The 15,933-nt window shown below is 26.0% G+C and overlaps 10 protein-coding genes and 1 non-coding gene across 11 annotated transcripts, besides 2 other annotated features; 5 read left to right on the forward strand and 6 right to left on the reverse strand.

Moving 5' to 3' along the window:
- Positions 1-74: 74 nt before the first annotated feature.
- On the reverse strand, positions 75-460 carry EHI_041880 (uncharacterized protein; the record flags this gene model as incomplete). The annotated part of the gene is made up of 2 exons (XM_001913779.1): positions 75-105; positions 207-460. 2 exons carry the CDS (start codon positions 458-460, stop codon positions 75-77), a joined length of 285 nt encoding a protein of 94 aa, XP_001913814.1.
- Positions 461-715: 255 nt separating this feature from the next.
- On the reverse strand, positions 716-1,234 carry EHI_041890 (uncharacterized protein; the record flags this gene model as incomplete). Its single annotated transcript, XM_647933.1, has 1 exon — positions 716-1,234. One exon carries the CDS (start codon positions 1,232-1,234, stop codon positions 716-718), a length of 519 nt encoding a protein of 172 aa, XP_653025.1.
- A 71-nt stretch (positions 1,235-1,305) lies between these two features.
- EHI_041900 (phosphatidylinositol-3,4,5-trisphosphate 3-phosphatase, putative) lies at positions 1,306-2,508 on the reverse strand (the record flags this gene model as incomplete). The annotated part of the gene is made up of 2 exons (XM_651440.1): positions 1,306-2,154; positions 2,212-2,508. The coding sequence occupies 2 exons, from the start codon at positions 2,506-2,508 to the stop codon at positions 1,306-1,308; spliced, it is 1,146 nt and encodes a 381-aa protein (XP_656532.1).
- Positions 2,509-2,772: 264 nt separating this feature from the next.
- On the forward strand, positions 2,773-3,200 carry EHI_041910 (uncharacterized protein; the record flags this gene model as incomplete). The annotated part of the gene is made up of 1 exon (XM_647935.2): positions 2,773-3,200. The coding sequence occupies one exon, from the start codon at positions 2,773-2,775 to the stop codon at positions 3,181-3,183; it is 411 nt and encodes a 136-aa protein (XP_653027.1). The 3' UTR covers positions 3,184-3,200.
- A 48-nt stretch (positions 3,201-3,248) lies between these two features.
- Positions 3,249-5,018, reverse strand: EHI_041920 (protein kinase domain containing protein; the record flags this gene model as incomplete). Its single annotated transcript, XM_651438.1, has 2 exons — positions 3,249-4,742; positions 4,803-5,018. The coding sequence occupies 2 exons, from the start codon at positions 5,016-5,018 to the stop codon at positions 3,249-3,251; spliced, it is 1,710 nt and encodes a 569-aa protein (XP_656530.1).
- Positions 5,019-5,141: 123 nt separating this feature from the next.
- Positions 5,142-5,647, forward strand: EHI_041930 (uncharacterized protein; the record flags this gene model as incomplete). Its single annotated transcript, XM_651437.2, has 2 exons — positions 5,142-5,535; positions 5,586-5,647. The coding sequence occupies 2 exons, from the start codon at positions 5,142-5,144 to the stop codon at positions 5,645-5,647; spliced, it is 456 nt and encodes a 151-aa protein (XP_656529.2).
- A 46-nt stretch (positions 5,648-5,693) lies between these two features.
- Positions 5,694-6,555: a repeat region.
- A 61-nt stretch (positions 6,556-6,616) lies between these two features.
- EHI_041940 (uncharacterized protein) lies at positions 6,617-7,528 on the forward strand (the record flags this gene model as incomplete). The annotated part of the gene is made up of 1 exon (XM_651436.1): positions 6,617-7,528. The coding sequence occupies one exon, from the start codon at positions 6,617-6,619 to the stop codon at positions 7,526-7,528; it is 912 nt and encodes a 303-aa protein (XP_656528.1).
- Positions 7,529-7,660: 132 nt separating this feature from the next.
- Positions 7,661-9,901, forward strand: EHI_041950 (vacuolar protein sorting 35, putative; the record flags this gene model as incomplete). The annotated part of the gene is made up of 1 exon (XM_651435.1): positions 7,661-9,901. The coding sequence occupies one exon, from the start codon at positions 7,661-7,663 to the stop codon at positions 9,899-9,901; it is 2,241 nt and encodes a 746-aa protein (XP_656527.1).
- A 117-nt stretch (positions 9,902-10,018) lies between these two features.
- EHI_041960 (haloacid dehalogenase-like hydrolase) lies at positions 10,019-10,999 on the forward strand (the record flags this gene model as incomplete). Its single annotated transcript, XM_651434.1, has 1 exon — positions 10,019-10,999. One exon carries the CDS (start codon positions 10,019-10,021, stop codon positions 10,997-10,999), a length of 981 nt encoding a protein of 326 aa, XP_656526.1.
- An 82-nt stretch (positions 11,000-11,081) lies between these two features.
- Positions 11,082-11,607: a repeat region.
- Positions 11,608-12,249: 642 nt separating this feature from the next.
- Positions 12,250-12,331, reverse strand: EHI_041970. The gene has a single exon. It is a non-coding gene; the product is annotated as a tRNA-Leu (tRNA).
- Positions 12,332-13,422: 1,091 nt separating this feature from the next.
- On the reverse strand, positions 13,423-15,711 carry EHI_041980 (uncharacterized protein; the record flags this gene model as incomplete). Its single annotated transcript, XM_647576.2, has 1 exon — positions 13,423-15,711. One exon carries the CDS (start codon positions 15,709-15,711, stop codon positions 13,450-13,452), a length of 2,262 nt encoding a protein of 753 aa, XP_652668.2. The 3' UTR covers positions 13,423-13,449.
- Between the last annotated feature and the right edge of the window lie 222 nt (positions 15,712-15,933).

Below are 15,933 nucleotides of genomic sequence, written 5' to 3' on the forward strand. Positions count from 1 at the left end.
TAACACTCTCTACCTCAATATAAATCTTTTTAATTCCACAGTGTATTGGAAGATAATATGACAAAACCATTCCACTATAAACACAATGAAATCCTTGTAAAATCCCTTTCATAACTGTTTTGTAGTTCTTTGAACAATAAAAGTATGGGTCTAATGGTTTAATCTTAATTTCTTTAACTTCTTTTAATTCTGAAAAGACAAGAGACCCTCCTTCTATTGCATCAAATCCTTCACATTCTATCTGAACCGTATCATCTGTAGACACTCCTCCTACAACTCCAATGAAATGTTTCTGTGAAATTGTTTTTAATAAACAGTAATATTGTTTCTTTCTTTCCTTACAAAGATTTTCATATTCTTGATAAAGAGTTTTAGGTAATTTGATTATATCATTATAAATCGTTTTATCTTCATTATTATCACATGAAATAATAACAGTATTAACGTGGTCTGTTTGCATAATAACACAATTAACTACTTTTTAAGTTCTTTTTATCACCAGAAAAGAACCACCATAATAAATAAAATGAATTCTAATTATCATGATCTACTTGTTAGAGTAAACCCTTAAATAATTGTTAGACTATTATTTTTAAGGTTTAATAATAAAGACATTAATATGAATGTAAATATTATATAAAAGTAATTTAAAAATTTAACTTATTAATAAGAAACAAATAACTTATTAAAAAAAAAGACAATGAAATAAATAAATTCAATGGTTAGTTTCATTTATAGTGTTATAATATAATTGTAATACTTCTTCTTTAATAAAAGGAGATTGGATTTTATCTTTAGTAAGAAAAACAATACAAAGAACACCAGATGGAACTAATTTAGATTTGTATAAAGGTGTATCATCATTAATAACCCAATTATTTTTACCAAATGGTTTTCTTAAAACAAATGGTATATCAATACACATTTCCATTATAAAATTATATAAATCTTCTGTAGTTTGATTGGGTTTAAAATTTCTAATTAATTCAGTTCCATCAGGTAATTTAAATTTAATCATTGTTTTTGGTAATGCAATTAATTTTTGTAATCGTTCTTCTTCAGTTATTTCATCTCTAAATTTAAATTCTTTTGGTTTTGGTTTGATTAATTGGAGAGCTTCTTCTTTAGTTAATTCATAAAAATCATCAGATTCAATTAATGAAGTTTTATATCCAACAAATCGTTTAATTTTAAGGTCAACCTCCACAATATTAAATGACAACTTGAAATTCATAAAAGAATGAATTAATGAGATATGAAGTTTTTAAGTAGAAAAAAAGAATGAAATAAAATAAATAAACACAATTATAAAAATGTCATATCCAATGATGGTGGAACTGGATATGATGGTACTGGTGATGTTATTAATTGTGGTGTTGTTTGTTTATTTATAGAAGCTCTTGTTACAATAGAGTCAATATTATGAAGTACATCAAGTGAATGAATAATTTTATCATGTAATAATTCATTTTCTTTATTATTTTCAATATTTTCAGTTTGAATAATAATTTTATAATTGTCAGGTAATTTAAATGAATTTTTATTTTTTCCTTCAGTAGCGTCTTGCATTTGTTTTAAACTATACTCATATTTTACATTATTTTCCCAAAAGAATGTATTAATCATTAATCTTCCAATAATATTAATCTTTCCTTTTGACATAAAACAAACCATAATAATAATATCTCCTGACATATAATTCTTAGGAAAAATTGTTGTATATTTTCCATCTATTTCATTTAACTTTTGTTGTATATATAACATCGATGGATGTTCATTATGATGACTTAATGGATTAAAATAAAATATTGGAGCTGCATCTTCATATCCAGAAACTCCTATTTGAAATCCAAATGTTTGTATTGAAACAATTCTCATCATATATTGTGGAATAGGTATATATTCACTAAATGTACGATGATAACAATCAAAATAATATACATACCTTACTTGACAAGGGGCTGTTACTCCTCTTTTCTTTTTTGACCTTCTTTCTCCAAAAAGATATAATGATTCTTCTGTATTTTTTGCTTTTCCTAATGCCAATAAAACTGAACATACTACAATTCCTGTTCTTCCTCTTCCAGCACGACAATGGATAACTGCAGTATTCATTTGATCTTCATTTAAATAATTAACAATTTCATTAACTATCTACGGTAATAAGTTATTGTCTTCTTTATTATATAAAGAATAAAGAAAATAACAAACTTGAAGTAAGAAATTAAATTTTGGTGGATGATGATCAAGAAATCCACAATGTACTACGTTGTTATCAAATGGTGTTGCATCATATTGTTCTTCTGTTAAATTCCAAATTTTATAGTGATTTGGATGGTTTTTCTTTAAAAATTCTGCAACATCATTTCGAGAATTTCTCCATTGTTGGGAAAATCCAGTAGCAGGAAATGCCATAGCAATAAGGTTTGGTAAAACATATGATAAGTCAAATAATTTTCCAGCATAAGATAAACATGTTTTGTCTTGTGCTGCAATACTTCTCAACATTTTCTTTAATAATTTTCTGTTTTTGAGTTCTTCATGACATAAATCTTTAATTTTGTTGAAGGGTGTTTATTGTAGCTCTTTATATTATACTTCCACTTCTTTCTCTTTTTTAAAATCCCGAATTTTCTTTCTTATTGAACTTTTCTGATAACAAAATTCATTTAATTTTCGTTTTTTTAAACCCTATTTTTTCTTCTTTTTTTTTTCATTAACTCTTTTTTCGGGTGATTTGTTTTGTTGATTGATCAAATTATTTTTCAGTTAATGGAGGAAGAAGTGAGAGGATATGAAAAATGGTTAAAGGATTATCGAGAAGAAAGACATTGTAATGAATGGTCATTACAACAAGAAGCTGATGAATATGTTAGAAATTTCTTACTTTCAAAAAAAGAAATTAAAAAAGATATTGATGACTTCCAAGAAGTTGGAGAAGATGGATTTGTAGTTATACCAGAACAATATCGTAGAAATGAATTTACATATTCACAACTTGATCCTGAGATTGCAGAAATTATTGCATCAAAGCGTAAACACAAAAAGAATGAAGGTATGACTTTTGAATACCAACCAATAAAAAGAGTTGAAAATACAAAGAAAGCAAAGAAATTAAGATACAACATTAAAAAGAACAAAATAGAAAAAGTTAAAAAAAGTAGTAAACAAGATGAAGAATAATTATTTGATTGGATATTAAACAAAAATTAATACTTTATTTTTTGAATTATATTGAAGTAATACAATTAGTCAGTTGCTGAATACCAATTAACAGCTGAATCAATACATTTTTTCCATTCATCATTTGTTTGTTCGTCAGGAGCAGCAAAGACATGACCATTAACGTAGAAACATAATTTTTTACCATAACGTGCTTCAGGAGCTATTTCAAAATGTCCTGGTTTAAACATAAATATTTCAATTAGTGTAGTATCATCTCTAGACTTAAATACAAAAATAAATGTATATTTAATAACTACCCAAACTAATTTCCAACTTTTCTCACTAATTCCTTTGTCTTTTCTAACATCTTTTTTCTCTTCTTTTTGACTTAAATACAATAAATTACCTTCTTTTTCTCCATTTATTTTTTGTGGTGTTAATTTACCAAATAATGAAGTTGCTAATAATTCAACTCCTGTTTTTGTTTCAATTAAGAAATTCTCTATTTTTTCTATTTCTTGTACCAATATTTTATTTCTTTCATTAAATGATTCAATTTGTTGTTGCATTGCTTCAATACGTTTGCTTTGATTGATAATAGTTGAATCAACTTCATCGAAACTTATTTGGTTTGGTTTTAAATTTACTTCCATTTCTGATGTTTGAAGGCATTTAGTTATTTCTTCAACTAAACAAGTAAGAGTCTCTTTTTCATCATCTTCAAAATTATCACTCATACAAATATCTTGCATGATTTTCTCTAACACAACATATGTTAATGACAAATCGCTTAATATTTCAAAATCTTCTATCTCTTGATCAGTAACAAGTTTCATAAAAGGACATACATTAACAAATAAAGTTCCTGGTTTAAGTGAGTCAGCATTGAAATTATAATTTTCATAAGGTATATGATCTTCTAAAAATTCAGTAAATAGAGATAATATTTCACTATGTAATTCTGTAACGTCTTCAAGCCATGGGTGATTACGTAAAGATTCAATAGATAATTTTCCACTTGGAACTTCTTCTAAACAACACATTAAAAATACACGACATTCATATGATACATCATTTGGAAGTGTTGTTGTATCAAATATTTTTTCAGGTGTGATTGTATAGTCATCATAAATCATTCTACCTGTTAATAACTCAATTAAAACAATTCCTAAATTCCAAACATCTTTTGTTATTGATGATAAATCTTCTAGAGAAGATTTTTGAGAAATAGAATTTGGGATTACTTGTTCTGATATAGTTGGTATTTTATGAATTGAAGGTGGAAGAAGACCAATACAATTAATTATTCCTTTTGAACTAATAAACGAATTTATGAGAGAAAGTTTATTATAAACAATGTGAGCATTTGTTAAAGCTTCGATTAATAAGATGTATTGCATTGCAATGATTTTTACAATATGCTCAGGGAAATTTACAAACATATTTACATAATCTGAAAGTTGTCCTAATGAAAAATAATCGATAATAATAAATGTGAAACCACCTTCAACTTGAACAACATCTTTGTATTGAATAATTTTTTTAATATCTTTATCAAATAGATACTCAACTGTTTTCTATGTTATAAATACTTAGAATATAAATGATTATATCTAATCAAATAATGATTAACAAACCCGAATTGAATCTTCACTTGAACAATACTCAGGATTAATTACATGAATTAATGAGACTATTTCTTTTGTTGTAGTGTTAAATCCACTATACATTAATCCTAATTCTGTTTCTCCTAATAATAATCCACGTGTGTATTTTCCAATGAACGGAGGAAGCATGTCATCGAGGATTCTTCTTGAAGGTTTAGGAGCTCTCGATAAATGAAGGGAAGTCATTTTATTCTTTTCGAGTTTACTTTTTCTAATGAAAAACAAAAAAGAAAGAAAAAGTATTGTTATTTTTAGTGATTTTAAAAAAAAAATAAAAATTTTTAGATGTTATCTTTTTTAAAAAGAAAAATGTCCTATGAACGAATTATCGTTACTTCAATCTCATTATCAATTGTTGTTATCTTAACAATTTTTATGTATTCAATTGGACATCATGAGATATTTGGAATGGTTGTCGTTGGAATGTTATGGGGATGTACAAATGTCTTTATGAAACAAGGAATTCATTTTCATCATAACGAAAATGACACATTCTTTCAAAATATAATAACTGATATTAAAACTTTAGTTACAAGCTATTCATTTGTTGTTCCATTCTTAATAAATCAAACAGGGTCTATTTTATTTACAATATTACTTGGTAATAATGATTTTTCATTAGTTGTTCCTATTTCAAATGCATTAACATTTATATTTACTTTTATTACAGCGTACCTTTTAGGAGAAAATCAATTATCATTAAGTTTGTTTCTTAAAAAAATTAACAACACAATTTTATTATTAACAAAATAGAATGTATTACAGGTGTATTATTAGTGTTATTAGGGGTGACTATTTGTCAAACAGCGAAATAATATCATTACAAATTTTTTTCTTATATTTTTTTTTTATTTTTTTTATATTAAACAAGTGGATATTTTAGAAGATGGTTTGATTCAAAAGGAGTAGATAAAACTACTACAATGAAAGCATGGAAATCCATCAATATTAAAAAGAATGCATTTCTCAAATTAACTAAAATGCAAGATGGAGCAATATTTTGTGGGTATAGAAAATCAAAAATAATGAAAAATGAATGAATAAAATACTAAACACTTTGTAAAGACAAGATAGCTACAGTAGAACACATTCTACTATCTTGTATTTATCATAAAAAATCACAAATGGAAAAACATGACAATATTGGCATTATAATATTGATTAATAAGAAAATATACAGGAAATAATCAATATAAAAACCCCCATATGAAACAATGTTCAAATATAAAGACATCACAAGATATTGAACAAACAAATAATGCATAAAAGTGAATGACAATATCACAAAATACCAGATATATATGTATTAGATAAAAAAGAACAAAACTTGTCTATTATTTGATATGACTAATATTGTGGCTGATCACAATATTAATTGAGCGTATTGGAAGAAAAGAAATAAGTATAAAGAATTAAAGAATAGGCTAATGAAAATAGAGAAAATAAAAGATGTCAAAATAATTCCAGTAATAATTTCAATAAATGGATTAGTGAATAAAGAAAGTATTAAATTAATTAAAGAATTAAAAATTGACATTGACATCGAGAAAGAAGTAAAAAACCATTGTAATAAAAAACATGATGGATGTCATGGAATACTACTTCTATCACAACCAAACATACTCCGTAGAGCTACAAGAAGAAGACGAAGGGACGGGATTAGTCTCCCCTGAGTCAGGAAGAATAGAAGTATTTCTATTAATACTTAATTAATTGATTTTTATTTAGTATAAATTATTTTTTCATATAAAAAAACCTAAACTAAACTAATAATTATTAGTGATATGAGTAGCATTGATATATTTACTTATGTCAATCAATTATTAACTTCTGTTGTATTTTCTATAGACAATAAAATTGGAGCGACTGTATTTACTGCTTTACATTCATCTAGTAATAACCCATCAATCAAAATGTATTTACAATATTTAGAAGAGTATTATGGAATAAATGAAGATGAAATTAAATTAATTAATGAATGTCTTGAAAGAAATGATTATAAACAATTAAATAGTTTAAATCCATTATTATTTCATGAAGTTATAAAACAATCATCATCTGAAACAAAAGAAGAAATTCTTTTAAATAGTCAACAATTTAAAAAAGAAGATATAAGTTGTATTCAAGCGATTTGCCAAAATGAAGTATTAAATAAAAAAGTCATTGAACAACAAAAGAAAGTTAATAATATTCAACAGGCTTTAATGATTCTAAAAGATGAAGTTGTAAAAACACAACTTAAAATTAGTTATAATCCTAATGAACAAATTCAAACACAAACATTACCTGAACCTAATATTCCTGAAAGTCGTAATATCTTTATATTTCAAATTTTTAATTCAGGTTATGATCAAAAAAGGATTGAAGAATTAAAGAATCAAAGAATTCAACAATTAAAAAATTCATTAAAAGATTTAAATGTTGTTGACTTTTGGGAAGGATACGGCTCTGGACTACTTCCTAAAATAATATTAGTGGTCATCGAAGAATTAACGACTGAAACAAAAAAAGATATCGAATCAGTTCATTCTCTTTATCCTTCATCAAAAATTTATCTTATATATCTGTATAAAAAAATTAAAATACAACACATTGAATCTAATGAAATTTCATTACACTTTGACATCCAAAAGAAAGAAGGGTTATTTGAGCTTGATAATTCTTTTCTTCAAATGGCTATTCACTGTTTTAATTAATTTCTCTTAAATATAATATTTTTTCCTTTTTTTTTTTTAAGATTGCAATCTAAAAACTTAATGAAAACTTAAAAAGAATCGTATAAAAAATGAAAAGAAAAGAACTAGAACTTAAAAAGAAAGAAAAATATAATGAGCAAGAAGGTTCAACAAGTTGACCCTGTTACTGAATCAAATCAAAAACAAAATAATATGGCAATGTACACGGATCTTATGAGAAGAGCCATGGACCATAAAAATTATAATGAAGCACTTGAAAATGCATATAAAATTTGTGAACAAATGAACACCACAAATTTGATTCCAGCACAATATTATAATTTATATCTTGTATTACAACAATGTTTAAGTGTATTAGACATGTATTTAAGAACTGACTATATTGCCGATGGAAATGATATACTTGACTTATATGAAGAAGTACAAACTTATCAATGTGCTGTTGCTCGTTTATATTTGATGTGTATTGTTGGTTCAGCTGCAGTTAAATCAAAGAAAGTAGGTATAGTTGTATTTTTAAAAGATATTATTGAAATGTCACGTGCTGTACAACACCCAACAAAAGGAATTTTCTTAAGAAATTATATTCTTGATTGTGTTAAATCAATTCTTCCTAGTTCTACCACTGAAGAACCATCTGAAGGTAATTTGATCAATTCAATTGAATTCCTTTTGAACAATTTCTCAGAAATGTGTCGTTTATTAGTACGTTTAACACAAGGGCCACAAGTTACAGAACAAAAAGTAGAAGAACAACAACAATTATGTCAAGTTGTCGGTAAAAATTTAATGATTATGTCTAATCTTGATGGTGTTTCTTTAGAATTATATTCTACTAATATTTTACCAAGATTTCTTGAACAAGTTCTCCTTTCTAGAGATAAAGTCACTCAAGACTATCTCTATGATGCTCTTATTCAAGCCTTTCCAGCTGATTATCAACTTGCAACTCTTCACCTTCTTCTTCATTCATTAGGAGGTGTTGTAGCAAATGTTGGAATTAGAAGAATATTATGTTCATTAATGGAACGAATTTCTAGTTATGTTTCAGCTAATCCACAAATAGAACGTAATATGGATATGTTCAAGATCTTTTCTACTCACATTTCACAAATTGTTAAAACACAAACACTTACTTGTGAAGAATATGTTAGTGTCTATGCTACTCTTGCTCATTTAGTAATTGTCTGGCATAATGAAGATGATGCTTATACACAATTAAATGCTATTAATGATAATGTTTATGACTATCTTACTACTCAACAAAATATTAGCATTGAAGCTGCTAATGCTTTAATGTCTCTTCTTCAATTCCCATTCACTAAATACAATGTTCTTAAGGTTATTCAACTCAGAGTTTATCCTGAATTAATTAATTTACTTCCATACACTTTAAGACATGAAACTCATAGATTTGTTGCTAAAAAAGTTACTGAAAAGAATCATATCTCTTCTACTGGAGATATTATGGTTTTAACTATTCGTTGTATTGAAACCCTTTATCAAGACACTAAAGATATGACACCATTAAATGATGAAGAACTTGCTATTGATTGTAATTTATTCAAAACAGTTGCATTATCATCTACTGTTAGTACAGAGTCTTTCTTTGATATTGTAAGAGAAGTTAAAAATGCAGTAAAGAATGCAGGAAACCGTAGATCTTTGATGATACTTCCCACAGTCATTTCTATGTATTTAAGAGCTATTCCAGTTATTACAGATAAAAAAGATGATATGTTTAAATGTGTCTTTGATATATTGAAGACTCTTAAAACTTTATCTCATTTTGTTGCTTTAAAGTGTTGTGTTGAAGTTGGTAGTGCTGCTGCTCAAGCAAAATATTCCCAAGCTTCTTATTTCTTTGAAACAGCATTAACTATGTATGAAGATGAAACTGATATTCCAAAAGAAGAGTCATTAAAACTTATTCTGTCTACTTTAGCATCATGTTCATTAGAAGATGATATGAATGAAGTTTACATTATTGGATGTGGTAAATTTATTCAACTTCTACAAGACTCTTTCCAAAAAGGAAAATTATATTGTCAAGTATCATCTGCTTTATTCAATGAACAAAGAAAAGTTGCTAAACAATCAGTTAGTTATTTACAAAAAGCAGTTAAAGAAGCTGGTTTATGTCAAGTTGCAGAGCAAAACATAGAATTATTGATTGATATCTTAAATATCTATATCATTCATTTTATTCGAGATAATTCAGAAATAACTGCAGAATATATTAATAACTTTGCTAATGTTATTAAAGAAAGTATTTCCCAAACTGAGATTCCAAAATTACAATCCTATTATAAGGAAACAGCAGACTATATTGCAACAAGAACTGAAGATAAAGTCAAACAACTTCAACTCTAATTTATCGAATTTTTCTCTGATAAAGAATAATGGATAGGTTTTCTCTTTTGAAAAATTATATTATAATTTATAGTGAAAATTTCTAATTAAAACTATACTTTTTATTTTCAATTCATCATGAAGCCATTTGGATGTATTATTGATATTGATGGAGTTCTTATTAGGGATGGATGTAAAATCGAAGGAGCAGACAAAGGTATTGAATTACTTGAAGAACATAAAGTACCATATTGCTTATTAACTAATGGTCATGGAAATGCTCAATATAAAGCAGATATCGTTAATAAGGCATTAGGAACTCATGTCACTCCAGAACAAATTATTTTAGCAGTTTCACCTCTTAAAGACTTAGTAAATGATTTTGAAGATAAGCCAGTATTAATAATTGGCAAAGAAATGGAGATGGACACCGTTCGAAGTTTTGGGTTTAAACATCCAATTTATTATGAAGATTATGCTACACTTAACCCTGCACAATTTCCTGACAGATACCAAGCTGTTCACTCTTATTCTATTCATTCTGAATTAGATGAACATACACAAATTGCAGCTATATTTATTGCCCATACTCCATTGAATTGGGGAGAAGCAATTCAAATTATTTGTGATGTTTTAAGATCAAAAGATGGAAGTCTTGCCTCTATCATAGACAATAACATTATTTTAACACAGAGAATACCAATTTATTTATGTAATCCTGACTTTGACTATGCAGGAAAATTCTCTTTACCCCGTATGACAGTTGGTGCTTTTGGAACATGTTTAAATACAATTTGGAAGTCAATCACAAACCAAGACCTTAATATCCAGTTTATGGGAAAACCATATCGTCTCTCATACAAAATGGCTGAAAATGTCATTCTTAAATATAACAATAACATAACTCTTTTTTATGGAATTGGGGATAATCCAATTTCTGATATTCGAGGGGCAAACAGTATGAAAACTGAATCACCGTATAATTATACTTCTGTCCTTGTTGAGTCAGGTTGTGGTAATGAAGAGTCTCTCAAAAAAGATCCACCAGACATTGTGTCGTCAAATTTCCTTATGGCTGTGAAAAAAATATTAAAAATAAATGGAATTTCTATTAATTAATTTTTAGATTTATGAGTTATTGTTTATTCTAATGACACAAAGCTAAAACAAAAAATTATTTAATTTATTTCTTACTATCATACTTATTTCTTTCTATTTGTTGTTGTTTTCTCGTACAATAAAATACCAACTTCTCCATATTGTTGATGGTGTATATTCATTAGTATTATTTTTTTCTTAGTTTCTGCAACTTCTTGTGGTGTGAGTATTTTAATTTCTTTTTCAAAGATTATTTTCAATTATTCTTTATTTTGTACTTCTATCAATTTATTTATTTCTGTTTTGTTATGTATTTTTTATTATGATATTGTTTGTATATTGTTTGTGTTTTATTTTGATATTTATTTCTATTGTGATAATACAGTTTGTTTCTATTAAAATTGTTGTTAAAATAATTATGACAATGAAAATGAATGAAATAAACAATATTATCAATGTAGTGTTAGTTATGATAATGATTAATAATATAATGATTCATATAATTCTATCAATACAGATAATACATATTTCACTCATTCTTCTATCATTTATATTTGTTTATTGATATGAATTTCTTTTGCTCTGTTTATTTGTTTTAATATTATTTGTTATGTTTCTTGTTATTCATCATTTTCTTTATAATTAAATAAAAAGAGAAAGAATCAGAATGATTCAAATAAGATAAAAAATAAAATTAATGTTGAATTGATAGAATAATGAAATAAAAGAAAATGATAAGAAAGAAATACATAATTATACAAGTAGTACTAATGTATATGTTTATTCATTATTAGAATGTTATAAAAATGAATAATAAATAACACCTTTAACAAATAATAGAAAGACAGTGTATTGAATTAATCATGTTGTATTATTATCATTTCATTATATAATATTTAATTTATTCTTTTATTAGTCTTTTTGTGTTATTTCATTTTATTATTTGATATTTATCATTGAAAACAATATTATTTAAATTAATAATACAATTATTTTCTATTGAATATTACTATTCAATTAGTTGGTTATTCTCTTCATTTTTATTTTGACTTTCTTGTTTATTTCAATTTATATCTACTCATGTCATTTCTTTCATATATATCAATTATATTCATTATTTTTTATTCTTGTTTCAATTCTTGTTTCTTGTTGTTAATCAATTATTTATTATTACATCATTTGACAATAAAATGAGTATTATCCATTTTCTATTATTTTAAATAAAAATAAAAATTTTTAGAATAACCTTCTAATTTTAATAAAAATAAAAATGCACGAAGTGGGGTTTGATCCCACGCATCTTTCGATATCCGCGCCTAAAGCGGACGCCTTAGACCACTCGGCCATTCGTGCTTCTCTTTATATTACTTTTTATTCTCTTATTAGTCTTTTTCTTCTTTTAACTCTTTCTTATCCGTTGTTGTGTCTTATTCCTTTGAATATTATGTTTTGATATTTTCTTTATCAACATATTATTTTATAGTATATTCACTGTTTAATTCAATTTCTTTATTTCATAGTTTTTGTTCTTATTGTGATTTAAGTATGTTAATGTGTTTTATTTGTGTTTTGATAAATTGAACTTTGTTAAATAAAAAGATGAAATGAATAAGACATATCATTATTAAATTTAATATTTCATAGTTAATACAACAATTTCTATTTTACATTTATTCTATCAATCATTTCTGTTTCTTTATTCTATGTATTTTATATGTCGTCTTTTTGTTTCATTCTTCTTCATATTCTTTTATTCTCTATTTATTTCATCATTCATTATTTCAATTTTATCATAGTTTTAATGTCATCATTTTCTATTTTATTATCTTTATTTTTATTTTCAAACATAACTATCTATTAGTCATCCAATTTTATCATTTCATATATTTCTATCATTTGATTGTTTCTAATATTATTTTATATTCAATAACATTTATTATTTGTTATTTGACAACTCAATTATTCTTATTTATTGTTATTTTCTTCTATTTCATTGTTTTTCATGAAAATAGAATTGAATAATAATAATAATAACATTAGATATTGTTTATTAAACATGTTTTAGTTGAACAATGTCATATAATTGTTTTAGTATTATTTAAATATTTTATTCTTATTCAATTTATTAACTTTATCCACTTTTATTTCTATTTTACTTGAAATAATATGTCTTTCAAATATTCATATTTGATTTGAGGCTATTCATTATTTCTCTTTCATTCATATTTATCACTTTCTTTATATTCATTATTATCATTAAAGAGTAACTCATTATGGTTGTTTACCATTTGATGGTATTTCTTTTTATTTTATCTTGAAATGTATAATTTTCATTTCTAACACAATACAATAATAAATAAAATAGTATCTCACTCATACTTCATTTTGAAAATGATTGTTCACTGTCATTAAATGATTATTATAAGTTTATAATGAATAATATGTTAAATATAAAAGGAATGTTAATTGAATTATTTAAGTTCGGGTGGTGCATCTGGTCGATGGATTGATGCATCTTCTGCTGCAGTCAATAGTCCTACAGCCCCACTTGATGTAGGACCAGCAATATACCCAGCAATAGATGGTGCACCAGAAAGATAGAGAACATGTTTTTGTCTTGAATATTTAGCCCATGAAGGATGTTGGTCTAAACAATATTCTAATTGTTCTGAATGTGTAGAATCTTGTAAAGCATTCTGTAAAGCATCAACTATTAATGCTTTCACTTCTGGGGAAGATGATCCAAGTTGTTGGTCAAGATTACCATCAAGTATTTTGAATATTGATTCTTGAACATCTTCTCCACATAATTTTGGAACAAAACATAATACCCCCTTACAATCAACATCAGATGTCATTGATCTAAAGATATCTGAAATTAGTTGTGCTTGATCCACCATTTGTGTAATGGTAATAGCAAGAATAGGTACTGCATTTTCATCAATCAATTTTTCTTTACATTCTTTATTACTTACAATAACTTGAAGAATAATAAAGAGAGATTCACTTGGTGCTTTCTTTAATAATTCTACGAGTTTAGATAAATGACCCGATGGTGCTAAATAATCTAAACATTGTGGTTGATTAGTATAAAACACTGCTGCTGTTTTAGCAAGAACATCCATTAAAGTAACATCTCGTTGTCTAACAGCTTCTTGATACTTATTAAATAATCCATCACTAAATCCATTTGGATTATTAAGTGGACATGTAGGATTTTTATTAAGAATTCTAATAAATACACCTCCAATACATAATTCATTTTCAAGTTCTTTATATTTAAATGCAAAAGTATCTGGAACTTGCCATTTAACTGTTGGGTCAGAAAGTTGTTTTGTGTAAAATGCCTTAGTCATTTTACCAATGAAAATTCCAACATCATTTTTCATTTCTGAATTCCAAATTAATTCTGGTGTTTCTGTAGTTGAATCTAGTAAAATAACTGCTCCTCTTGCATCCATTTTCATCGTATTAATAATAGAAATTGGGAAGAATTTACTTAGTGTTAATGAAACTTTAGGTCCAATACCTGGCGTAGTAGACATTTTACCAATTAGTTGAGATACAAGAACTCTTCTTTCAAGTTCACTGTCATTAACAAAATGATTTAAAAGATAAAGTAATCCTCCTCTAATTATTCCTTGTTGTAATCCTGTTGTTACTGAGAATAGTGATTGTGTTAATGGTACTACTTCTTCAAGATATTCTGTTGGATGAAGTAATACAAGGAATTTAGATAATACTTTAGATTTAGCAACAATTTCAACACATTGTCCATTACTTACAATTCGTTTAACACAATGTAATATTGATTTTTGAACAATTGGGTCATCTGGTTCTTCTTTTAATAAATTAAATAATAATTCTAATAATTCATTATCATCACAAACGGCATTAATAACATCATATTGATCAAACACATTACAAATAGCAATAGCTCTAAGTTGTTCCCATTCTTTATTCATTTCATTTATTTTTAAACATGCTCTTAGGAAAATAATAGGATCTGGTAGTGGTTCACATGTTCTTATTTGTTCATTAAAGAGTCTAATATAAACTCCATTAATAATTAATTCTTTCTTTAATGATGGGAATCTAAATAGTTCATATTCTTTTGGTGTCCATTCCATTGTTCCATTTAAGTGTGCATCAATATAATCAATTAATTCTTGTCTTGTTTTGTTTGTCCATAATAAGTATGGTGTTTGTGTTGTAGATGTAATTAAACTGAGTGTTTCCCCAACACTACCATGTCTAATTCGTAGTCCAAGTTGTGGTGTAAATAATGCAAACACTGCTTTTGTTTCTTCTGTATTTTCTTGGATTTTAACTAACTCTTTCATTGCTAATAATGACATTCCAGCAATAGCATTTTTCATTTGATGAATACTTTCTTGTTCTGCTTCTTCAAGTGTTGGGTCATATGATAATATTCTGTGAATTAAATATCCAAGATAATTTCTATTATACATATCATTTCTTATTTCTTCATCCTTTGAGAAACATGTTATACATTCTAGTGATGCTTCTACAACTCCAAGTAAGTCACTTCCAAGACACATCTTAATATTAGACAATATTGTATTACTTTTTTTAATTTCTGCTAATGACTCTGTAAATTTAGATGCAACTGCCATAGCTCTAAGAATATATCTAATACTTGCTACCTTATTTTCTTTAATTTGTCCACATAATCCATCTAATATTTTTAATAATGTTCCAATTCCTCCCATTCTAGCTAATTCTTGAACATTTAATGTAGAGTATAATCATTAGAAATCAAATATGAATTAACATTTTCACCTATTTCAGTATTATTATCATAGAGTTTATGACCAAATAATGCAAAAGAATGAATTTTATTATTGAATTGAACTATAGAATATTCAGGCATGAATTGAGATAAAGATAATTCTGAATTAATAACATAATCATTAGGAGTAGTTTTTTGAGAA

This window comes from Entamoeba histolytica, genomic scaffold (genome assembly GCF_000208925.1).
Source record: "Entamoeba histolytica HM-1:IMSS scf_1104750516925 genomic scaffold, whole genome shotgun sequence".
NCBI lineage: Eukaryota > Evosea > Mastigamoebida > Endamoebidae > Entamoeba > Entamoeba histolytica.